Source organism: Panthera onca, chromosome A2 (genome assembly GCF_046562875.1).
Source record: "Panthera onca isolate mPanOnc1 chromosome A2, mPanOnc1 haplotype 2, whole genome shotgun sequence".
Classification (NCBI taxonomy): Eukaryota; Metazoa; Chordata; class Mammalia; order Carnivora; family Felidae; genus Panthera; species Panthera onca.
Genome location: NC_138340.1, coordinates 12,158,538 through 12,183,748, shown reverse-complemented (window position 1 = coordinate 12,183,748; position 25,211 = coordinate 12,158,538). Strand labels below are relative to the sequence as shown.

At 53.0% G+C, this 25,211-nt stretch overlaps 2 protein-coding genes across 2 annotated transcripts in view; both read right to left on the bottom strand.

Annotated features, from left to right (window-relative positions):
• Nucleotides 1-14,334, bottom strand: part of AP1M1 (adaptor related protein complex 1 subunit mu 1) — a 29,297-nt gene extending 14,963 nt beyond the window's left edge. The window contains exons 1-5 of the mRNA XM_060630530.3: nucleotides 14,165-14,334; nucleotides 8,649-8,805; nucleotides 6,731-6,798; nucleotides 5,042-5,172; nucleotides 4,196-4,343 (exon numbers count right to left, since the gene is read on the bottom strand). Of these exons, the coding sequence (XP_060486513.1) occupies nucleotides 4,196-4,343; nucleotides 5,042-5,172; nucleotides 6,731-6,798; nucleotides 8,649-8,805; nucleotides 14,165-14,206 (546 nt within the window). The 5' untranslated portion in view covers nucleotides 14,207-14,334. The remainder of the gene's footprint in view (nucleotides 1-4,195; nucleotides 4,344-5,041; nucleotides 5,173-6,730; nucleotides 6,799-8,648; nucleotides 8,806-14,164) is intronic.
• A 2,959-nt stretch (nucleotides 14,335-17,293) lies between these two features.
• On the bottom strand, nucleotides 17,294-23,054 carry FAM32A (family with sequence similarity 32 member A). Its single transcript, XM_078443238.2, has 4 exons — nucleotides 22,928-23,054; nucleotides 22,664-22,805; nucleotides 17,854-17,907; nucleotides 17,294-17,556 (listed from the first exon to the last, which is right to left on the bottom strand). The coding sequence occupies exons 1-4, from the start codon at nucleotides 23,035-23,037 to the stop codon at nucleotides 17,488-17,490; spliced, it is 375 nt and encodes a 124-aa protein (XP_078299364.1). The 5' UTR covers nucleotides 23,038-23,054; the 3' UTR covers nucleotides 17,294-17,487.
• Between the last annotated feature and the right edge of the window lie 2,157 nt (nucleotides 23,055-25,211).

Here is a 25,211-nt window from a genome sequence, read left to right as displayed (position 1 = left end):
CTCCCCTCTTCATGCCCTCTCTCTCTCTCTCTCTCTCTCTCAAAAATAAACATTAAAATAAATAAATAAATAAATAAATAAATAAATAATCCATGAGTCAAAACTGAAGTCTCAAGGGAAATTTGAAAATATTTTGAAGATGAAAATCTAACATACCAATTATGGGTCGTAGCTAAAGCACTGCTTACACATGTACGACATTATCTTTATATTAGAAAAGAAAGATTCCAAATCAGCATCTTCGCTTCCAACTTAAGAAACTAGAAAAAGAAGAGCAAAACAAACTCAAATCACAGAGAAAGAAATACTAGAGCCAAGAACAGAAATCAATGAAATGGAAAATGGAAAATCAATGAAATCAAAAGTCAATTCTTGGTAAAAGCCAATTCATCACCAATAAAATAGATGAAACTCTCACAAGACTGACAAAGAAAAAAAATATGACATAAGTGACTGATATCAGGAATGAAAGAGGGGACATCAGCACAGACCCTGCAGACATTAAAAAGACAGCAAGGGAATACTACAGAGAACACTATACACATAAACTCAATGACTCTGATGAAGTAGATCAGCTTCTTAAAAACAATAAACTGCCAAAACTCACCCAAGATGAAACACAAGACCCGAAGAATCCTATAACTATTACAGGATTGAAATTTGTAGTTAAAAATATTCTGGAACAGAAATCTCTAGGCTCAGATAGTTTCACAAGTGACTTCTACCAAGTAAATCTAAAATATACAATTTATGATACTTTCAAAAATACGAAATACTTAAGTATAACTCTAACATAACATATACATGGTAAAAATTACCAAATGTTTATGAATGAAATCAAAGATGACCTAACTAGGGGTGCCTGGGTGGCTCAGTCGGTTAAGTGTCCAACTTCGGCTCAGGTCATGATCTCACAGTTCATGAGTTTGAGCCCCACGTCGGGCTCTGTGCTGCCAGCTCAGAGCCTAGAGCCTGTTTCAGATTCTGTGCCTCCCTCTCTCTCTGCCCCTTCCCCACTCAAGCTCTGTCTCTGTCTCTCAAAAATAAATAAATGTTAAAAAAAAAAAAAAAAAAAAAGATGACCTAACTAGAGAGACATACAGCATTTGTGGGTTGTGAGACTTAATATACTAATGATACCAATTCTTTTCCACACTGATTACTTATTAAAAATTTTTTTTTAATGTTTATTTGTGAAAGAGAGGAGAGAGACAGTGTGAGCAGGGAGGGGCAGAGAGAGAGAGATACAGAATCGAAGCAGGCTCAGGCTCCGAGCTGTCAACACAGGGCCTGAATCTGGGGTTGAACTCACGGACTGCGAGATCATGACCTGAGCTGAAGTCGGATGCTTAACCAACTGAGCCACTCAGGCACTCCCCACACTGATTATTTAATAGTTATTTAATAAAATCCCAATCAAAATCCAGCAGGATTTTTTTTGTAGACACAGACAAGCTGATGCTAACATTTTAAACTTTTTAAAAATATATTTATTTATTTTGAGAGAGAGAGAGAGAGTGTGTGTGCATGCGTACAAGCGAGAGAAGGGCAGAGAGAGAGGGAGAGAGAGAATCCCAAGCAGGCTCCGAGCCGTCAGTGCAGAGCCCCATGTGGGGCTCAATCCCACAACCATGAGATCATGACCTGAGCTAAAATTGGAAGTCAGACACTCAACTGACTGAGCCACCCAGATACCTCCTGATGCTAATATTTTATGCAAAGGAACTAAATAGCTAAAACAATTTTGAAAAAAGAAGAATGCTGGAAGGATCTCATTACCTGATTTTCAGACTTAATAAAGTTACAGTTGTCAAAGACAGTGCAGTGTTGGTGAATGAATAGATAATACAGATGAATGAACAGAAGAGATTCCAGAAACAGACTCACAAAATACGGCCAACTGATTTTTGACAAAAATACAATGGCAGTTTAACGGAGAAAGGGGTAGTTTTTTCAAAAAATGATGTTGGAACAACTGCAGAACACTGTTCTACATCCACACAATGGACATAAACCTCATAGCTTATATAAAACTTAACTCAAAGTTGGTCATGGATCTAAATGTAAAACCAGAAAACTTTTAGAAGACAATTCAGGAGAAAACCTACATGACCCTGGGTTCGGCAGCGTGGCACCAAAAGCACACGCACAAAAAAATCGGTAATTAGATTTTCTCAAAATTAAAAACTTTTGTCCTGTGAAAGACACTGTACCAAAAGAATGAAAAGACAAGTGATGGCCTGGGAGAAAATACCTGCAAATCACGTATCTGACAAGAGACTTCTATCCAGGATACATAAAGAACTTTCAAAATGCAACAATCAGAAAAGAAACAACCCAATTTAAAAATGCTCACAAGACATGAAAAGACACTTGTCCAAAGATGAAATACAGATGATAAAGCAGCACATAGAGACGCATTTAACATCATCACCCATCAGGAAATTGCAAATTATACCTACAATGAGCTAGCACAATACATCTATTAAGATGGAGAAAATCAAAACAGTGCTCGAGGATATAGAACCACCAGAACTCTCATCCACCGCTGGTGAAAAGGCAAAAATGGAGCAGCCACTCTGGAAAACGGTCTGGCGGTTTCTTATAAAGTTAAACATACGCTTACCACGTGACTCAGCGATCCCGCTCTGGGTATTTGCCCTCGAGAAAGAAAAACTTCCGTTTACACATAAACCTGCACACGAAATGTTTATACCAACTCCACTCACAATAGCCCAACACTGGAAACAACCCAAAAGTCTTTCAAGAGGTGAATGGATAAACACAGTGTGGTTCCGAAAATAAAATAAATACAAATGGATATAAGAAGAAACAGGCGGGGCGCGCCTGGGTGGCTCAGTTGGTTAAGCGTCTGACATCGGCTCAGGTCATGATCCCGCGGTTTGTGAGTTCGAGCCCCGCGTCGGGCTCTGTGCTCACAGCTTGGAGCCTGGAGCCTGCTTTGGATTCTGTGTCTCCCCCTCTCTCTGCCCCTCCCCTGCTCACGCTCTGTGTCTCTCTCTCAATGATAAATAAACGTTAAAAAAAAGAAGAAGAAACAAGCTCTTGATAAACACAGCAACTTGGATAAGTCTCAAAGACATTATGCTTAGTGGAAGAAGCCAGACTGAAAAGGTCACATACTCTGGGATTCCACGCATATGACAACCTCAACAAGACAACATTAGAGGAGTCCGCCTTATCTGCAGGAGAGACGGTCCAAGACCCCCAGTGGATGCCTGGGAACCCTCATCACGTGCTATGTTTTCTCCTAAACGTATATATCTGTAATACAGGTTAATACGTAAGTTACACACAGTAAGAGAAGAGCAACAAAGATCAAATGGGACAGTTATAACCACAAACTGTAATACAAGGTATGTGACTGCACTCGCTCGCGCTCTCTAATACCTGTACCCGCCCTTCTTGTGACAGGTGAGACGAAAAACGCCTATGGGAGGAGATGAAGGTAAACGACACGGGCACTGGGATGTGGCGCTCCGACGCCAGTCAGGAGCAGGACCCCCGGGCCCAGGCCGCGCGGGCTGGCAGAGAGGCGGCGTGGAGCATGGGGTCTACTGGCTAGCGAAGCGCGACGCGACCGGAGCAGCGGCTGCCAGGGGGTGGAGAGGCGGCAGGAGGGAGGTTTTAGAGGTGACACGTATCCTGATTACGGCAAAGGGGAACAAGAATCTCTATGTGGGCTAAAACTAATAGAAAAAAAGGTCAATTCGACTTAGTGAGAACTTAAAAAATAAAACCAAAGGAAAAAGCAAACACGCACAAACAGAAAAGAAACCTAAGAAAACCAGCTGCAGGAGAGCTGCGACCGCTCTCGGTGCGACGGGAGGACCGCACACGCGTTTGTGAATTTACAGCGTGAGGCCCAAAAGGACAGTGGATCGTGAGTGAGGCGGTCTTTCTGAATACGGAGCCCTGCGCTTTCCAACCTCCCCCCTGCTTTACACAGCAACGCCCACAAGGCCCCTGCGTGGACCCCCAACAAGAACAGAAGCTAAGGAAGCCTGAACGAGCGCCAGCCGCAGCGCAGCCTGACTACTGCGGATCTGCCGTCACCCAGAAAGTAACGGCTTCCCAGGGCTCTGCTGCTGTTCAGAGTCTGCTTGTTCTCACGTCAATCGTGGAGAAGACAACATTTTTCCACCAGCGGAAAAGAAAGGAGAGGAAGCCCTACCAAGAGGTTGACGGACTCGATGACGTCCAAGAACACCTCGTTCTTCCGGTACTTGATGCCCTCAGACCGCCAGGACACTGCGTTGGTGACGGTGGCTGGGGGCCTCGGGGCCCCCGTCTCCAGCTTGTGGCCTTCCTGGGTGATGTACCTGTGGGACCAGGCCCAGAGTTGAGGAGCTCAGGCACGGACATTCCGAAAACAGCCCCTCCCGGTGGCAGGCTCCAGTTTCACCTGGGCCGCTTTATACAAGAATGTCAGGATTTCCAAAAAGCCCCAAAGAACTCAAGTGACCAGGAGCGCAGAGCGCTCACTTAGGCCGGGGTGGGGGAGGGGCAAGGAGCCGGCAGGGGCGGGACCACAGGGAGTGTGCGCCAGCTGCCACGGCCACGTGCAGAGGGGACTGAGTCCCTGGAGGGGAGCTGGCGACCCCGGCCCCCCCCCCCGCCCCCCCCCGGGGAACAACGGCACGAGACGCAGGCGCGGGCCAGTTCTCTGAGTAACCCTTGCCCCGTGTCAGAGAACGGAGAAAAGGGGAGCCGCTCCCGCGGGGCCGGGTTCACAGAAAGTGCTTGATCCGTGTGTGAAGGGCAGGATGGTGAAGAAGGAGGCGTTTCTCTCTCAGCCTCAGTTACGTGAGCGGAAACAAAGGCGGTGACTCCCTGATACCCAGGCATCCAGTGCACCGCCCTGAACAATGCTCACGCTGTGCAGGGACGCGGAGCGGCCAAGAATCCAAAACCGCCCAACACAAACCACAAAGGCCAGGAGACAGGGTGGCGGCACAGGGCGTGAAGGCACGCTCGCTTCCCCCAGCCCCAAGCCTGGGTCCCCACCGCACCCACTCACTCCTGCAGGATCTTGCTGTCGGTGGTCTGGGGGTAGCCGAAGTCCATGAGCTCGTCCAGCAGCTCGTAGATGATGACAAAGTTGTCGCGGATGCTCTCCTCCTCCAGCTCCTTGAAGTACTCTGAAAACACCTGGGCGGGGGCGGCGGGGGGCTGAGACGCGGGAGGGGGACCGCCCGCACAGACCCACTTGTCCTTCATGCCCCGGGGCCCAGAACCAACAGCCCTCTTGCCCACAAGCTGCATCTACCCACGTTCCAGGCTTGGCGACATGCCACAGACACGACCTCAGACCCAGGGGCCGCGGCAGGACAGCGACGGCTGCCCGTGAGGCAAGTCGCGGGCTGCAGGCAGTGCGGGCGTCCTCCGGGGGCCTGGTCAGAAGCCCTGCATCTCCACTCCCGAGGGTCCCTCTCTCCTCTCCTCCCTGACAGTCACCCCCAGTCTGGCTAGGGCCCCATCTGAGCTTCTCTTCAATCCCTGCTGTGAACGGTCACCCTTTGCCTCTGAGCTACAAGTGACTCAGGTGAGGGGCAAGAGCCGCTGGAGACAGAACCAGTGGCTCTTCCGGACTCTTCCGAGCCCCCTGGGCCACGGACACATGTCCCCCAGTTCAACAGAAAATTAAGTCGACCGAACGAGGGAAGGGAGAAAAGTTTCGTTAGCACCCGCACCGAAGGAAAGTCACGGAGGCAGACAGGAAATGCCAGACACGGCAGGAAGGAGAACGTTCTCCCCACCCTCTCGGACCTGCCGGTGCCCCTCTTTACTCCTGAGACAGGGCCACCGCCCTGGCACGAAAGCCTACTCCTCAGCCTGCACTCAGGGCTTCCCAGGGGGACACATACTCTCCCGCCCTCGTGTCTCCACGGCCCAGACCAGTCCCCCCGTGTTCAGCACCAGTGACTCCTGAGCTAGCTGCACGTGGTACCACCTGAGGGCTCACCGCAGGCCTCCCGGGTCCGATTCTCCACTTCCCTCAACCCCACGGCTCCTGCCCCAGCCCGGTCCCTCCATTTCTGCTCTGGAAGCCTGCAGCAACCTCCTCGCTGGCCTCCTTGTTGCCTTCAAGTTTTCCTCCACTTAGCAGCCACGGAGCTGATCTCAACTCCAATCAGGTCTCATCAGTCCCCCGCTTAAAGTCCCCCGCCATCTCTCGTCAGGAACGAAATCAAAACTCCTCACTAAGTCCTGTTTGCCCCCAACCCTGCAGCCCAGCCCCACCCACCCCTTGCTGATCGCAGCCCCCCACGGGCCCCAGGCACGCTGGCCAGCCCGATGCTCCCGACCGGACCACACGCATTGTGGCCCCAGGGCCTCTGCCTGTGCTGCTCTCGCGCCTCCCCACCTCTGAGCAGAACTGGCTGCTCTGCCCTCCTCCCGGCTAGCCTGCCTCCCTAAACTCGGCCCTCAGCGGGCCACCCTCCACCCTCCCACAGCCAGCTATGGGGCGTACCTGTCCCTCCTGACGTCCGGGCGCACGGACCTGCCCTGAGCTCCACCTCCTGCTCACTTTCCTCCCCTCGTCAGGGCAGAGGGACACTAAGGCCATAAAGTCCCACACACAGGGCAGCTGGAGCTCCCCTTCCCATTCCCTGGGGTTCCAGCCCCGGAACTCCCCAGGAGTGCTCCAGCCCTCGAGCACACAGCAAAGCCAGGGCGACTGACACCCCTCCTCAGGTCAACTCACCTGCACCACCTTATAAAGGAAGGAGAACACCAGCGACACACATGCGTTTTTCTTGGAGGTAGCAACCACTGCATGGCGGCCACGGTTAAGGAGAGTTCAGAGGCCCAGACTGCTGCCTCACAGACCCCGACTCACCCCGCGTCTCGAAAGGACCCCCACCCCCACCCCCGGCTCAGAACCTCCCTCCACCCCACCCCCGACCATTCACCAGGCCTTCAGTGGGCTACTGGGTCGGAGCCAGGCCCGGGACAGGCAGTCACCAGACATGGTCCCAAACCCCAGGAAGCGCTCGATGACAGAGAGGCAGCAGGGGGCACCGAGAGCCCACCCCAGCTGCTGGGGCGGGGTGGAGGCTGCCCCAAGCAGTGATATCTGCGCTGAGAGCTCTAGCCCAGGGTGGGGAGGCAGCGTGTGGCTCATTCTGGGAGCAGAAGGCAGGACTGCAGGCTCCAGAGGAGGCAGCCAGGGCCGACGCTGGGTCTGGCCCTTCCTGCAAGCCTTGGCCCCTAAAGCAAACCTTTTTAACGGAGCCCCATTTTCTCACTTGCTTGATGGGCGCCCGGCAGCAGAGTCGCTGAGGCAATGTGTGCGAAGTGCGTGGCACAGACTCCCCTCCGACGTCATCACGGGGCAGCATGTCCTGAACACTCCCTGCTCCTTCCCTCAAGGGCCTCGAGCCCCCCCGGGGAGGCCGGTTCCTCCCCCGCAGGCACGCCAGGGCGCAGGCCGTGGCCGTTCATGACAGGCCTGGGCCGCCCGGCCCCAGGGCTGAGCTGGGAGCTGCAGGTGACAGGGACAGCAGGGGCCACGTCCACCTCACTTCCTGCCTGGAGCCGGGACCCAGGTATCAGGTGCTGGGCCTCCAGCCCAGGTTGCATGCCTTCGGGTGCTAAGGAGGACCAGTGGGCACCACAAGGTTGGGCTGGCTGGAGACCGTCACCGGACAGCAGAACTAGCGACAGGCCGGGGAGGCCGGGGGCGCCGGGCAGCGGCACCTGGAGGGGTGAGCCACCGCTGTCTCCTCCCCGCTGCCCACGTGGAGCCAGGGCCCAACCGGAAACTGGTCTGACGGCTCCCACTGGGCTTACACCCCCCCCCCTCCCCCAAGACCCGGGCGCCTTCACCGTCGTCCAGCTTCCGGGTTCCAAGCCACCTGCGGTACTCTCTCTGAGCACTCTGCGAGCAGCCCCCCGGGCCCTCCAGAGAGGTGAGGGAGAAACAGAGGCGGGGCAGGAGCTGGACCTCAGGGACCCAGACAGTCCGACCGGGCCTTTCTGGCCCCCTCCCCCTCCCCACATCCACTCCGGCTTCCCTGCAGCCTGGCCTCTGCTCAGCAGCCAGAAACCTTCAGAAAATGCAAATCTGATTTTGTGTCACCACCCCCCGCCTAAAACCCCCGGAAGGCTTCTCATCACATCTACGGTGACGTCCCTCGAGACCCCGCAGCGTTGCTGACCACTTGGGCCTGCTCCCACCACATACCCCTTCCCGGTGTTCTCGCCACCCCTCCTGCAGCTTCCAGAATGAGCTTGTTCCTTCTGCAGAGCCTCTGCCCAGGTCTATCGCTCCTGGCGTCTGCCCACTGCTCTGGATGGTGGACACCTGGCCTTCCTGCAGGGCTCCTCTGGATGTCACCTCCTCAGGGAAGCCTTCCTGGGTTCCCAGACTAGATGAGGTCCCCTGCCACACCCTCTCCTCGCCCAGCTCCCGTCACACTTGCCACCGTGTTCTCCGCTCATCTCTTCAGGCCGCAGGGAGCTCCGGGAGGGTGTGCCCGACGGCCCTTGCTGCGCCCGAGCCAGCCCCGGGCCAGGCTAGGCCAGGTGCCGGCCACTCTCGGTTGCCTGCGGGCCCACACACGCGCACACGCACACACCCACGCAGGAGGCCCCCGGGGGGCTCCCCCGCAAAGGGATACGATACAGATTGTTGTGCTTGATCCACATGAAGCGGACTCCCCCGTGGGCCAGGATGGGCGACAGCATCCCTTCCTCCTCCTTCTCCATCAGGATGGGCATGAAGTGCTCCACCTCGGACATGTCCACGTCGCCACGGTAGTTCCGGCAGATGAGCACCTAGGCGGGGGTGGGAGGTGAGGCTGCTTCCATCTGGAGGCCCACAGCCAGATGCGTGCGGTGGGGCGTGAGACGCGCCAACCTCCCTTGCCGCAAGGACCCCACTCACACCCCTGGCCATCAGAGACTCCAGGCCGCGCTGACCTCTATCCCCCAGGGAATCCCTCAAGGAGCGCATTTCCCAGAGTGAACTCCACAGGGGCCAACTCGCGGGGGAAAGCAATACGAGGTCGCAGTCCAGAACTCAGTCAACTGGGAGATGCCAGGTGAAAACAACATCCTGTAGGTTCTCACTGCAGACCTTCTCAGGGCCTTTCCTACGCTAATGCACTCTGCTCTTCTGCCTGTGTCAGGGTACCCAATCAGGGGACACTGCTGAGTGTTCACATCCACTAAAAGCCACCTGTGGCCAAGACTCGCACACAAACGTTCGCTGCGGCTTTGTTTTAAATAGACCCAGAGACTGGGGGCGCCTGGGTGGCTCGGTCAGTTGAGTGTCCAGCTCTTGATTTTGGCTCAAGTAATAATCTCATGGTTAGTGAGTTCGAGCCCCTCATTGGGCTCTGTGCTGACAACGCTGAGCCTGCTTGGGATCTTTTCCGTCTCCCTCTCTCTCTGCCCCTTCCCAGCTCATGCACACGCACGCTCTCTCTCTCCAAATAAATAAATAAACTTTATAAATAGATAAACAGATCGATCGACGGATCCAGACTAGAGTGAGCACCAATGTCCTTCAACAGGCGACCAGAAACAAGAACTGTGTCCATCCGGAACGCAACTCAGCCACGAGAAGGGAAGACCACTGACTCGAGCCACAGCAGGTGAGCCACCAGACAACAGACAGCAAGTCCCATATCCTGTCCCACATAAAACGCACTTACATAAAACCCTCACCAACGGTGACAGAAAACCGGTGGCTTTCCGGGAACGGGCTGGACACAAGGGGCGTGAGGAAGCTTTAGGGGGTGACAGGGTGTGTGCTTCTGGCTTCCTGGGTATATACAATGACCGAACGCACCACGCTGTGCGCTGGAATAAACGCAGCTGGGTACACGTCCATCACGCCTCCCTGAAGGAACAAGGAGGCAGCCTGAGGCTCCGCCAGGCTGAGCAAGGCTCCATCTGGAGACGCCGCCTACAGCTGACGCCGCTCTCGTGAGCTCATGTGGGCAGCAGCTGCAGGGCCCAGCTACGTGCGGAGGTCGGCCTTGCTGAGCTGACCAAGCTGGGAGCCGCCTGCGTCAACGGTCATCATTGTTTCAAGCCAGGAGAGAGGGAGAGAATCAAAACGAGAACCTCTTTCCTGGCTTCTCTTTCGTGGTCCGTGCCCTCTTCCTGCTGAGGTTCACAAGGCCGCTTAGGGCCTCTTAGGCACCCAGTGGGAGAGCCAGGCCCGGACTGAGGGATTCCCATGTCCCCTCTCCTGTGCTCCTTGCCCAGAATCTATACTGACCGGCCACGAGGTGGGGCCACTATTTTTACAGAGATGCACAGCGATGCCTAGAACTCTGGCACCAGCCGCCTGAGGTCACAGCCAGCAAAGCTGAGTCCAGGTCCTAACCAGTTCTCACCCCCCGCACGGCCCCTTCTGCTCCCTAACACTGCTTTCCTGGGCTTCCCAAGGCCCCACCTTCCTTCTCAGGTATATGACTTTGGGGACTGCCGCTGGCAGGGAGCCTCAAGGCCCCTAGTGCTCCAAGGAAAGAGGAAGCATCTGTTTTGCTTGCCCTCATGTCCAGGGCTCCGGAGAGGTCCACTCACCCACCCGGCACACACCGCGGGCCCCTCTGCCGCACACCATGCTGGGCCCGGGGACCAGAGGTGACCAAAACAAACAGGGTCTCTGAACTGGGACGCCGACTTAGGAGAAGCTGAGAGCCTCCCGAGGGTGTGACCTTCACACTGAGGCCTGAAGGGACAGGTGCTACACAGGCAGAGGGACGGCGGTGGCTGAAGCCGCGGGACAGAACAGGGGTGCAGTCCAGGGGGAGACCTTGGAGCACTGGTCGAGGGGGCGTGAGGATGGTCTTGGAGCCTGGGCCGCAGGCCCCAGGTGAGAGAGCAGAGGACAGGTTGAAGGGAGACAGGCAATGGTGAGGTGACAAACCTCTATCCCCACGGCTGCTCTGTCCATCTCACCCCTCTGCCCCCACCCCAGCTCACTCCATTCCGGCCACCCTGGTCCCCCAGCTGCTCTCTGAGCCGTCCACATCTACTCCTGCCTCGAGGCCTTTGCACTTGCAGTTCTCTCTGTCCAGGATGCCTGGGCCTCTTCTAATTTCTCAAGCCTCACCAAAGACGGCACCTCCTCCAAGAAGTCTTCCCTGCTTGCCCTGCCTGAAAGGTCATAACCTGTCCACTTTTCCTTCACTGCCCACTACACTGCTGCACTATGACCCCTGTCCTCGTTTATGGTCTGTCCCTTCCACCAGAGTCTAACACTCCCTGAGAACACTGACCACTTCCACCTCATTCACGGCTGTGTCCCAGAGCCCACAACAGAGCCTGACCCCAGTGGGTGCTCAGGAAATGTCCGTGGAGTGAACACGAGGGTGAGGAGAGGACGGAGGCCAGGATAACGCCCAGGTCTCCAATGAGGACAGTCGCATGGACGGCGGTGTCACTCAATGAGGTGGGAGAGAGCAGGTCTGCGGTGGAGAGAGAGCAGGTGAGAAAGAGCAGGTCTGGGGAGAGAGTTCAGGGCAAAGGCCAGGTTTGTGGCAGCTGTAGGACCTCCGAGGTGTCCCAGAGAACAATGCATCTCTAGAGCAGTCCTCTGGGATGCGGCACACATCGAGTCACTGGCACACTGGCGAGAATCAGAGCAGACCCGAAGAGAGGGCAGTGTCAGGGGGCCGCCCAGGCCCGAGCAGGAGGGGCCTACATCCAAGGGGAGGGGCCAGGAGATTCGACAGAAATGGGCAAAACGAGAGAGAGCGGCAACTCAGAGGCCAATGGACGCCCGCTGAGGAGTGTGGTTGCGATGTCAGAAACTGCAGAGAAACAAGAAAGATAAGGGCCAAGAAGCGTCCACGGACGGCCTTCTAGCAGCCAAATGTGGCCATGCCGGTTTCCTTGCGCTCAGAGGTTCCGGGCGGCTGGCAGACAGACGTGTTGTCGTGAATTTCCTAATGTGCCTTACCTTACTTTTTGCTAAAAACGGTCCGCACAAAAGGTCCTTTCAAGACCTGAGGTCCAAGGGCATGGAGTAACAAACGGCACAATGGCTGCTGAGAGTGGGAGGCAAGCCCGCGGCTGCCCTGGGAGCTTCCCAAAAGGCAGGTCTGATCACGCTCCTCCGAGGCTTCAATCTCCTCCAGTGGCTCCTCCTTCCTGGGATCAGAGCAGTCCCCTCTGCTCCTCACGCCCATCTGGACATCCTCGACCACCCACGGCCACACCGGTGCCATCCTCCAGGCTCCAGCATTCCCCAAGGCTGCCGGCCCGCCAGCCCCAGCAGGCTGCCCCCGACTCTTCAGGCCTACTGCGGTGACTCCTTGTCCAGCTGACTGTCACCTGGTCCTATGGCACCTCCCTCCTCCAGGTGGCCTTCTGTAACTACTTCTGCAGCCAAAATCGAGGTTGGCAACCATATTACCTGGGGCCTTGTCCATGCCCTTGCAGCTACCTAGATCTGACCACCTGGACCCATCAGCTTCCACGTGTCTTCCCACCTGAAGGCCCTCGATGGGGTTAACCAGGACTGTGGGCCATGGGGGTGCTGAGCCTGTCTTAAGCGTCTGCTCAGAGAGCCCGCACAACAACACCATAAAAGCTTCGGGTGAGCAATGACGGAAACAAGGCGCAGAGAGAAGTTACTTTGCCTGGGGTTACACAGCTGAGCAGCAGAGGTGGGTTTTGAACTCAGCCCTAACTCCACAGTCACGGTGAGATAGGCAGCACTGGGCTTGGTGGCATGCTAGATGCTCGGGAAATGTTTGCTGAATGAGTGATCTGAGATAAGGCAGCCTCTGGGAACTCTGGGGACCCAGTGGCCAGGACGGGAGCAAGAACACGTGCCACAAGGGCTCTGGGAACGCTGCACCCACCCAGCCCCTGGTGTGCCCTGTGACTGATCCCTTGCCTGAGGCCTGAGGAAGGGAGCCCAGCACCGGGCCTCACTAGCTGTTGACTTTGGGTGGCATCCAGGGCAGGCAACCCACTCAAGGGACTCCTGGAAAGTTCTAGAGCCTGGGACTCCGGGAGGGGAGCAGGAAGGGATAGCCTCACCTCTTCACTCCCCACGGCTTCTGAGCTAACTCTTGCCTGCCCCAAGGCCCGACACCCACCCCCCCCCCTCTCTCTCTCTCTCTCTCGGTGATCCACGCGGGGCTTGGTTAACATTGTACTGTTCCTGTAACTCCCAGATACAAGAGGCCAATACTCGCTTGCCTTCCAGACCGGACGGACCGGGGGAAAAAGCAGCAGCCCACTGTGAAAGGCTTGGAGATCCCTCCTCTAAGAGGTCTTCCCAGATTCCCCGGGGAATGGCACTTGGGTCCTAATTAAATTGCCCACCTCTTCCTTCAGGTCTCAGCCAGATTTGTCCCTCCTTCCCGGAAGCCCTCCCTGACCCCCAGCCACTGCACCCAACATTGATTTGTACTTTGTGAGATCAGTGTCCCTTTCTCTCACCAGACTGTGAGCTCCAGAAGGACAAGGACAACTCTGATTTTGCTCACCAAAAGCAGCCCAAGCCTAAGAACCCTGTATGGCACTTGGCAGGTGCTCCCCAAATACCAGCCGACTCCTAGACCTGCCACTCTGTAACTGGTGTGACCTTGGGCAAGTTGCACACCTGTGTGCCTCAGTTTCTCCCTCTGTAAAATGGCCCTCCCATCACCCACTTCACTCAACCCTCATAACTCGGTGTCACACTGAACGTTAATAAATTTTTTACAGGGACTGGCAAAGAAAAGTCACAGGATAAACAGGGGGCAGGGCTGGCCCGCGGGCACACTGTCCCCGACACGCCTCACCACCTTGGGCCAAGGGTCGCACGGCACCTGAGAGCCAGTCCTGGCTTCGAAGCCTGATGCGGGCCGCTCTCCCCGCCGCCTCGGGTTCCCGGATGCCCCCACGGAGGCTTGAGAACCCGGCCCATAGTGGGGGGGGGGGGGGGGGGGGTCAGTGCAGCTGCGTTACCTAGCAACAGGGCGGGGCTCGTGGATCGAAGTCCTCGCCTGGTACCCTAGCAACAGGGTGGGGGCCTCAGGTGAGGTCTATAGACCTCCCTGCCTAAGATTAGGGTGGGTCCCATTGGCCGGTTACCAAGCAACAGGATGGGTCTCACCCCCCCACCCAGGGGCGAGGCCCCGCCGGTTGCCTGGCAACGGGGAGGGTGCGGAGCCATCTGTACCTTGCCCTTTAGGTCCAGCACGTAGACGGCGCTGGCGGACATGACGGCTGCGGGAAGCCTCGGCTACTGCCGAGGGCGGCGGCGACGGCGGGGACTGCCGGGCGTTGAGCAAGGCCGGGCGTGCCCCGCGACAGTTCGCCTCCACTTCCGGCCCGGGAAGCCGCGCGCGAACCGTTATGTCCGGTCGGGGAGGGGCTGCCAGGAAGGCGCAGGCGCGAGGCGGGTACGCGCAGGCGCGGTACGTCCGATATGCCCTTATTTCCCGTTCTGGCCTCAGGCATCCCGGAAGTAAGGCCCAGAGGGGCGGGCCTGGGCGGCGCTAGGCGGGGCTGATTGAAGCGAGGCCCTCTCTGGCTGCCAGGCTGAGAGACAAGCCAGGGCAGCTGGAAACCCCGCCCCGCCTTCGTGGGCCAAGTTAGGTGACATACCGTTGGTGGAACCCCACCTGGGGCCCAGCCCCATGAAACTCCTAGCCTGGTGGGGGAGTCTAGGAAACAAATACAGTTACCAACTGTAATATGCTTTATAGGGAGAGGGTAAGGTGGTTGTTACCTGGAAAAGAGGTCAAACAAACTCTGAATGGCAATCAAGTCTTACCAAGGGTCACGACCTATCACCTGTCAATGTCAACACTCATCAGAGCTTGTTTATTGCCTGGAATGATCTGAAAACCACGCCCCACCGAACCTAGGCGAAAAGCACATATTTCATTTCTGTAGTTAGTGACTGCAGTGAGTGATGCAAACTGTGACCCCTGATTAATCAATTGAGTATCTCATCACTTTTATGAACACTCAGGCTGTGGCAAAATGCCTGCATTTTGTCCTATGGAACCATCCATCACTTGCTCTGGGAATCCCAACCCTGCAGTATCAGAACCATTTACTCAGGCTGCCTGCCTGATTTTTAATCTTCCCTCCTATCTCCTTTGGGGTTTTGAAAGATGGCTTTTGCCAATATATCCTCTTAGGATGAAGTGCAAGAAAATCCAGAGGAGAAAACTGGAATATTTAATGACTACTAAGTAAATCCTGGGCTGGAAGCATTCTTGCACAAAATGGCCAGGAGAGGGTTTTTGACAATTGTCTTGTAAAACACCCTAGCCTCATACTGCACCCAAAAAGAAAGACAAAAAGAAAAATCACCCAGGAGAGGTGACCCCTCTTACCATGGAGCATTTCCTTTCAGGCTTGCTCTAGGCATTTTGTTTAGATGTTTAAAATCAGTACTGTGGGGGACTGGGAGGAACAGACTGGACAAAAGCCTTCTGAAAAAACAAACTCTCAGGTACGAAGAGTACCATCACGGTAAACACACCCTACACCTAAGTTACGCGTAACCTCCTTTTTCCATACGTGGGGGAATTCAGGTCATATCTGAATTTCATCCTTGGTATTTACATTTAATGTGTAAGCCAGATTTGACCTCTGCACCATCTCAAAAAAGATCATACCCATTGTGGTAGGTCAGGGTTTCTCAGACTTTCCTGCCCATTAGCATCGTCTGAGGAGCTCTGAAAATTCTCAGTGACTGAACCACCCCAGCCAGCATCAGTGGTTCTTAATGCTCCGGGAGAGCCTAACATCCAGAAGAGCTTGAGAAACTGTGCTAGACTAGCAGTGATAGCCCCCAATAGACCACATCTCCTGGTGTCCATGCCCAGAGTTCTCTCCCAGATTGGGTTTGGCAATGTGACTTGTGTTGGCCAAAGGAATAAACAACACAGAGAAAGGTTCTGGAGGATGAGATGCCACCTTGGACTTTCTGGCCCCAGGCAAGTCAACGTAGCTACACAAGTGAACCACACCACATGGCACAGAACTGTCCAAACGAGCAGTCAATCCACAGAAGAGAAATCCTGCCGTTTGAGGTCATTCAGCTTTAGACTGGGTAGGCAGGGAGGTGGAATATCTATATTCTATGTGCTTTTCATAGCACATCATGCTCACAAACCCCAACTGCTGGCTCAGGGATGGAAAAGGCCTCAAAGTGCCTTTCCGCGAGGCAATGGGGGAACCTACCCAAAAGAGCCACTGCTAACGAGAGAGTATATTACCTCTTGGGGGGGGGGGGGGGGCTGTATACCACAGGTGAAAAAACAGGTCATCTACTTTTTTCCAAAGCGAGGGTGAATGGTCATTTTGCAGCATGCACATTCTTTATGTGCAATAAATCCCAAAAGCAGCATTTCTAGTGATAGTCAAACCGCTTATAATTAAGACACTCAGACTTCTATTTAATAACTATTTTTTGCTTTATTCTCTTCACCATGTGACAGCCCCAAACCCAACACGATTTTGTTATTCTTTCACTACCTATGTCAACAGAGACTTCCTCCCAATAGTATATGCAGTTTGATCCTCATCAGGTAGGAACACGTCGGTCCTCAAAAGAGATCACGGCTCTCCAGCACCAGGACCTGGGTCCTCCCCTTTGACTGTATTGTAGTGTCTGTGCCAGGACTCTGCCCAGGTCCTGCCACCCCTGAGATGTCCTTAGGCCAGAAATGCCAAGCAGGCTACAAGTTATGTGCCACTCTGAATAAACACAGGGGCTGCTTAGAGCCTAGGGTTGAGGGCAGTGAGGCAGGCAGTGTCCGGGTTCCATTACAAAGAATGCTGTGTTTGATTAGTGATGTCTGCCAGGGCCACACCCTCTAAACTCATCTGGAATGGGGGCACTAGGGGCAGAGGCTGTAAGTCCGCCAGGAGCTCAGACGGGGACAAAGCATACATTTCATCCTTGCCTTTGGCAGTGGTTCTATTTCCAGGCTGTGTGGTCTTACACACCAGGGGGCTGAGGAGGCATCTGAAGGCCAAGAAAGTACAAATGGCTTCCCTAGGCTCTGGAAGAAACAGTGCAAGCCCCAAGCAGGAGGAAGCTCAGAAGGAGAGTTCACGTAGGGCCCCACGGGGTCTGTAAGCTGCCGGCTGTGTTAGCATTACCTCCTGATCCCCTGGAGTCCGTTTCATCCAAGAAAAGATGGCTGGCTGACTGTCAGAGTTAGATGCAGTTTGGGGGCAAAGACCCTTTTCTGTGACACACGGAAATAGCCTCAATCTCTGGATAAACTTTTAAAAATCTCTAGTCCGAACTAAAAAAATTTGATCTTCTACTGAGAAACCAAAATAGAGTAAAAGGACAGTCTTACTTTAATCGAGTTCCAGAAAGAGGACATACTGCTTTGGAAAGCACTTGTCTCAGCAGAAGACGCAAGGGTGTGTGTAAAAGAATGTTCTTAGAAAACACCAAAGGCACCAAACAGAGCCCCGATTCCGCCTTCCATTTCCCCTTGGTGCCACTCCATACCCTGGGTGGGGAGGCTACTTGGTCCAGCTGACTTTGGGAATGTCATAGTGCTCCGTGAGGGTGTCCAGGTGTCTGTTGAAATCCTGGGAAAGCCGAGGAGAAAACCCACATCAGCAGAGTCTCGGGCAGGGCACCAGGGTTGCGAGACACTGCCCACTCCCGCTTTTCCACATCCTGCCTCTCCTTGCTGAGCCCCTCCCCTCAAAGCCACCCGGCCCTGAACCCTGGGCTCATCCTTACATGACCTGGGGAGGCGTCGCTTCTGTTGGGCAACCCCCCCCCCCAACACTCCAATGGCTCCCTCTGCCAGGCTCCTAACCTCTGGGCCCAGCCGGGACCCCACAGAGCCTGGGGTCTTTCCCCCTGGGCACATGACTTACTTCCACTCTCTGCTTGTGGGTTTTGGATGCTTTCTTCAGGATCCTTTCCATTTGCTGGAGAGAGGAGAGACACGGAGGTTGAGTTCACACACTTGACACAGCCCAGGCCTGCGTGGGGCGGAAGACAGAAGCCCCTGCCAGCTTGGCTCTGGAATGGCTGGAGGTCTCGGGCGTACATCTCGCCCCTCCCTCACCTCTCCTCAGGCTGGCCCAACAGGGATGCCCGGCCACAGCATATCCCACCAGGAACCCAGGTCAGCTGCCCTTCGGTCAGTGTCAAGCAATGTACTAGCACTGACTCGAGTCGACTCCGCTGGGAGCTGTAGGTGTGCTTCCTGCAGCCCTGGGCAAGGGCAGTCACTGGCAGGCATTCCCATTTGGCAGGAAAAGAAAGTCTCGGATGGGGTTTGAAGAAGGATGAAAAATGAGAAGCGTAGGGGCACCTGGGGGGCTCAGTCGGTTGAGCGTCCGACTCTCGATTCTGGCTCAGGTCATGATCTCACAGCTCATGAGAGGGAGCCTCATGTGGGGTTCCGAGCTGTCACTCGAAGCCGGCTTGAGATTCTCTCTCCCTCTCTCTCTCTGCCCCTCCCCTGCTTGCGCGTGCACACCCTCTCTCTCAAAAATAAAAAAAAAAATAAACTTAAAAAAAGAAAAATGGGGAAGATAAAGAGCCCAACACGTAACAGGAGCTCAAGGGAACAGATGCTGGTGACACAGTGCCAGGGGGGCTACAAGATCCAGAGCACCCTGACAATCATGACTGCAGAATACGTATCGTGCCCCACCCCCCCTTCCTAATCCCCGATGCTACCTAGGAAGAGTCTAGAGCATGGGATGCACAGCCAGACACACCCGGGGCCGCACCTGGCTCTACACGTACTGACCGGGTGACTGTGGCCGACTCTGGTAGTCCCCCTGTGAACCGTGCTGCCTGGTCGTGGTGCCCTAGTGCAGTTCTCCGTCACCATGACTCTGGGCTGGCCCTGTGACTCAGTTTACTTAACAGAACGCAGTGCCAGTGCTGGGCCAAAGCTGTAAGAGTCGGCCGCCTTTGCTTTGCGTTCTTGGAAGTCAACCACCACCACACAGGAAGTCTGATGACCTTACTGAAAGAAAGGACCCGGAAGATGAGACGACACACGTGGAGGGAGGAGCAAGGAGGCGCCAGACACGTGATGGTGAGGCTAGCTATCTTGGCTGTTCCGGTCCCGCTGGGCCTCCAGCCCCGGCCGAGCCGAGTCAGCCCACAGGAGATGATCCCCGTCACCCACCACCTGGCTGCCCCTCCCTTTCCTTCCCTGCCTCTTCTTACCGTGTGAGCCCACGTGAGGGCTGTGCCTCCTCACGAGAGGCCGCGCTGACGTGGGCAGCTGACATCAGTGCCAGGCGCTCGGCGGAGCGCCTCTCCCCACTCCCTCTCCCCACTCCATGCACCAAGTTCACAGGGTGCCTTGTGGGCTGTCACCACCCCCACTTCCCAGAGAAAAGGGGGAGCAGCATGCACAATGGGTGATGGGGCTGGAGATGCCAAGCCCTACCCCTCCTTCAGGCTGGGACTTCCAAGAGCTGTCCAGCCTTCATGCCCGCTGTGCTTCAAGGGACACTCGCCCACAAGGGATTCCGCGTTTCCCCCCTCCACCTGCCTCCGCCCACACCTTCTCCCTTCTCTCCCCTGGTTCAAACCAGATCCACAGCAGCACTTCCGGTTTTCAACACCAGCACCAAAAACATCCCCTTGACCTTCCACCACCTTCCAGCTGTGTGCTTGTTTCTCTGGTCCTCTTGCTAGATCTTCCAAGAGTTATTTCTGCATCTTGTCTCCACCTTTGCCTTTCCCTACCCTCCCTTGGATCCCCTCTCGTCAGCCTCTCTTCCTCCACATTCCAAATGCCACCGACTCCGGGCTCTCGGTAGTCACCCTACAAGACCTCTTGGCAGCAAATGACACTGTTGATCACTTTCTCCTTAAGACACTTTCTCCACTGAGCTCCTAAGGACACCCTCTCCCGGTTTTCCTCCTTCTCGTGAGGGATCCTTTACAACTTCAGATTCTAGACCTCTTCTCTGTCACTGTCTCTCCTCGGAGGATCTCATCCAGTCAGAGGGTCTCCTCACAGCAATTCCAGAACGTTCAGGGGAGGCCCAGACCTCTCCTCCAAACTGCAGATTCAGGTATCACACTGTCCACGAGAATTCTCCATTTGAATTTCTAACAGGCCCTCAAACATAACCTCTCTAAAACCAAGGTCTGGTTGCCCCGCTTTAGAAAGCTGCTTTAGGGGCGCCTGGGTGGCTCAGTCGGTTGAGCGTCGGACTTCGGCTCAGGTCATGATCTCACCGCTTGTGAATTCAAGCCCCGCGTCGGACTCTGTGCTGACAGCTCGGAGCCTGGAGCCTGCTTCGGATTCTGTGTCTCCTTCTCTCTCTGCCCCTAACCCACTTGCATTCTGTCTCTGTCTCTCTCAGAAATAAACAAACATTAAAAAAAATTTAAAAAAAAAATAAATAAATAAAGGAAGAAAGAAAGCTGCTTTAGAGCCTGCTGTCCTTCTTACTGCGGTAAATAGCACTTTCACTTACCCAGCAACTCCTACCAAAAATCGTGGTCATCCCTCATTCTTTCCCAGCCCACACCCAGTGCATCAACTAATCCTGCTGTTCTCACTCCAAAATCCATCCCAAACCTTATAACTTCTATGGCTTCCAGTACTACTGTCCAACTCTGGGGCATGCATATATATATATATATATATATATATATATATATACACACATACCTGATGGTTATATATATATACACGTGTATATATATACATATATATATGTATATATATGTACGTATATACACGTGTATATATATGTACGTATATACACGTGTATATATATGTACGTATATATACACGTGTATATATATGTACGTATATACACGTGTATATATATGTACGTATATATACGTGTATATATATGTATATATATATATATGTACATATATATACACGTATATATATGTATATATATATACACGTATATATATGTACATATATATATATATGTACATATATGTATATATATAGCCTGATGGTTACCCCTCTCCCAAGAGGAGTAACACCCCAGCCTAACCTGTGACTATAACCTCAGGGAAGGAAATTAAGTGCATTCGCTTGTTAAACCCTCACCACAAACCCGTTAGGTAAGGACTTCAGCCCCACTTTACAGATGAAGAAAATGAGGTGTGGGAGGTTAACCGACCTGTCCAGAGCTACACCACCACCAAGAAGCGGTAGAGACACAATGGAGCCCAGGTTGGTCTTGCCAAAGCCAGTGTGTCTCACCATTTTTTTTTTTTTTTTTAATGACTCAATTAGGCCTGAGAGTAATGAGTTCACTCTTCCTGATGTTACTGGACCAAACACCCCAGACCAGGGTTAGGGTTTCTCAGCATGGACACTTGATATTTGGGGCCACATCACTTTTTTTGTTGCAGGGGGTTCTATCTTGGTCACTGTAGGACACTGACCAGCATCCCTGGCCTCATCCCACTAGATGCCAGTAGCACTACCCCCACCCCTGCCAACATAGCAAGTTTTATCAAACGAAAAGGTCTTCGAACATTGCCAAATGTCTTAAGGGTGGAGGTGGGATACAAAATGGCACCCCATTGAGAATCACCAACCTAGACTGATTATTCCCTTCCCCCAGATACCAGGCTGAGCTTATCTATCCTCTGCTAACATCTCCTACCCCCTACCGTCCAAATACACTGTGTTTAATATTAAGCTAAGTGATTTATTGCAGTGCCTAAGTGGCTCAGTGGGTTAAGCTTCTGGCTCTTAGTTTCAGCTCAAGTCACAATCTCACAATTCTTGAGTTTGGGCCTCGCATCGGGCTCTGTGCTGACAGTGCAGAGGCTGCTTGGAATTTTCCCTCTCTCGCCCTTTCTCTGCTCCTCCCCCTTCTCTCTCTCTCAAAATAAATAAACTTTTTTTTTTTAATGTTCATTTATTACTGAGAAACAGAGCGAGACAGAGCACGAGCAGGAGAGGGGCAGAGAGAGAGAAGGGGAGACACAGAACCGGAAGCAGGCTCCAGGCTCTGAGCTGTCAACACAGAGCCCGAGGTGGGGCTGGAACTCACAAACAGCGAGATCATGACCTGAGCTGAAGTCGGACGCTTAACCGACTGAGCCACCAGGCGCCCCTCAAAATAAATAAACTTTTAAAATATATATAAAAGAATTAAAAAAAAAAATAACCTGCCAAACAAAGTCATCAAAGTAACAGACTTCCTGGAAATTTAGAGCAGGAGGCATGACCATTTAATATCAACAGCTAACGTCAGCTGAACACTGACTTGGGACAAACCAAGTGCCAAACGCTTTACCTGCATGACTTCATTTAAAGTTCCCACACCTTTTAGGCGACAGCACTACCCTGACCCCTCCAGATAAGTGAACTGAGGCAGAGAGAAAATGAGTTATTAGCCCAGTGTCACTAGACAAATGAAAGGCTGCGCTGGAATCCAAATTCGGTCCCCAGCTCTGGCCTCCTTTTAACGCCAGCTCTAGCTTTCTCCTCTGCCATCCACTCTGGCCAGAGGTGCTTCCCGTCCCCGGAGCTCCCCCAGCGCGGACTCCTCCTCCTCCACGTAGCATCTTCTTCCCGGAATTAACGCCTCTCTGACCGCTCGCCACCCCTTCGAGCGTCCCGGGCTGACCCCAATTTCGAGTCGTCAGGCCCTGTCTCTGCATCCACCTCGGGAGGCCCAGACCCGCTGCGCGGGGCATCCGCAGCTTCCCCATCCGCCTTACCCGCTTCTCTTGCATCTTCTCGAAGGCTGCCTGGGCCGGGGTTCGCTTGTCCAGGCCACGCCGCTTCTCCTCCTCGTTCTTTTTGCTCGTTCCCATTGCTTCCAGGAGTTTCGCTTTGTCTTTGTCCTTCTTTTTCTTTTTCCTGGGAGGGGAGAAGCGCGGGGGAGAGGAGGTAAGGGCGGATCGCGGGGCAAGAGCTCTGGAACTCTAGAAGACGGTTAAGGGGACAGAAGACAACCTTTCGCGGTATTCTTGGACACTCACCGCTTGGTGACGCCGAGCTCTGCGACGCCTTTCAGTTTCAGGGGCCCCTTTTGAACCTGCTCGTAGGCCGCCATGACACCGTCTGCGATTCCGTAGGTAAACTGCCACATTTCCTGTTTGAGAACGCTATTTCCTCCCGAACGCCCGCCTCACTTCGTCTTGATTGGCTGAGCTAGGAGGTGCGCGTGCGCTCTCGGCGTCTAGAGCTGGGCCACACTTTTCAGTTGTGGGTGGGGCCGGGAGGGTCTGGAGCGACCTCATCCTTTGCATCCGGTCTTCTGCCACACTTCCGGCTTTCAAGCCCAATTCCGGTTTTTCCGGCCTGGGGCCTCCTTGATCTGCGAAGCCGGTTTGACGGAACCCCGTTTCCTAAGATACACTGGTCTCTTGATTGTTTTGCGTGCACTTGGGGTTCTGTTCCCTTTTATTGCTGTATTTTGAAAGTTTAATAGATAACCTAGTTTTGTAAACCTAATCAGTACTTACAAGTTTTTAAGTTTTGGGGCGATGGTAGCATTCTGTGAAATACGTATCAATGGCATTTGAAAAAAGGAAAAATTAAATGTAGTCTATTGGGGCTCCTGGCTCAGTCGGTGGAGCATGCGACTTTTTTTTTTTTTTTTTTAAGTTTATTTATTTATTTTGAGAGAGAGTGCACGTGTGAACATGATTGGGGGAGGGACACAGAGGAGAGAGAGAGAAAGAGAATCCCAAGCAGGCTCTGTGCTGATAGCGAGGTTTGATCCCACCAACCCCCAGATGGTGACCTGAGCGAAAATCAAGAGTCAGATGCTTCACTGACTGAGCCACCCAGGCGCCCCTAGTATGCAACTCTTAATCCTAGGGTGGTGACTTCAAGCCCCACTTTAGGCGTGGAGCCTACTTTAAAAATAAATAAATAAATAAAAACAAATAAAGTGTATTCTATTGAGGTATCATTTATAATCAGTAAAATGCACTCATTTTAATTGTGCTCTTTGATGAATATCATCACATTTACACACCTATGTAATCACCTCCACAATCAAGATCTAGAACACTCCATTCCTACAAAGTCCTTTCTTCTCCTTCCCAGTTAATCCCCCCCCCCCCCCATCATTCTCCCCAGGCAACTCCAAGTCGGTTTTCTCTCACTATAGATTAGATTTATATTTTGTAAAAGCTTTATGTACATGGAATTCTACTGTATACATTCTTTTGAGCTAGAGTTCTTTCTTTTTTTAATTAAAAATTTTTTTTGACATTTATTTTTGAGACACAGAATCCTAGCGAGTGAGGGGAAGAAAGAGAGGGAGAATCAAAATCTGAAGCAGGCTCCAGGTTGTCAGCGGAGAGCCCAGTGCAGGACTCGAACCCATGACCTGAACTATGAACTCATGACCTGAGCTGAAGTTGGACACCCAACCGACTCAGCCACCCAGGCGCCCCATGAGCTAGGGTCCTTTCAAGGAGCATAATGTGTTTGAGATTCTTCCTTTTGGGGGGTATAAAAGGTCCAGAACTTGATTTGGAAAGAACAGTCTCTCATCTGCTTTAGCTGCGACCTACACACCTTTAAAAAACAAAACAAGGGGCGCCTGGGTGGCTCAGGGAAGCATCCGACTTCAGCTCAGGTCATCATCTCAGCCCACATTGTAACCACTTCAAGTTGTGCAACTCACTGGCATTAAATGCATTCACAATGTTGTGCATCTATTTATTTGTATTTGATTGCAAAAGCTATGCAAACGTTATTTGCAGAATATGTAATTGGAAAAGTACTGAGAAGCCCAGAGAAGACAGTAATCACTCCCATCCAGAAATAATGTCTGTTATTATTTTGATTTCTCTATTTCCAGTCTCTTATTATCTGGAATGTTAAAAATAAAATAGGATTTTATTCTGAAGTCGCTTTATCGCTGACCCCCCCCCCCCCCCAATCAAACTGTTGTGACTGCTTTTGTATGTGGAGTTAAACACCGAGGGGAACAGAGAAGAAACTCCAAATGTCCCATAATCCTCTGCTGACATTAAACATATATATGCATGCCCATGTCCCATGTGAGAAAACCACACAATACAGAAAAAGTTAAAAGAAGAAAGAAAGCAAAAAAGTAGAAACTTCTCTTCCCACCTCTTTCCAAAATGATTAACAATTTCATTTTTATATTTTTCAGCACAAAAGTGTGTATGCCCACATCTGTGCATCTGCACGATGTCTTTTTATTTCTGTCTTCAGTTTGTCATGTAGCAAAATGTCTTGAAGCTCTTTGCAAGGCCCCAGTCACCTCCACTCACCTTCGTC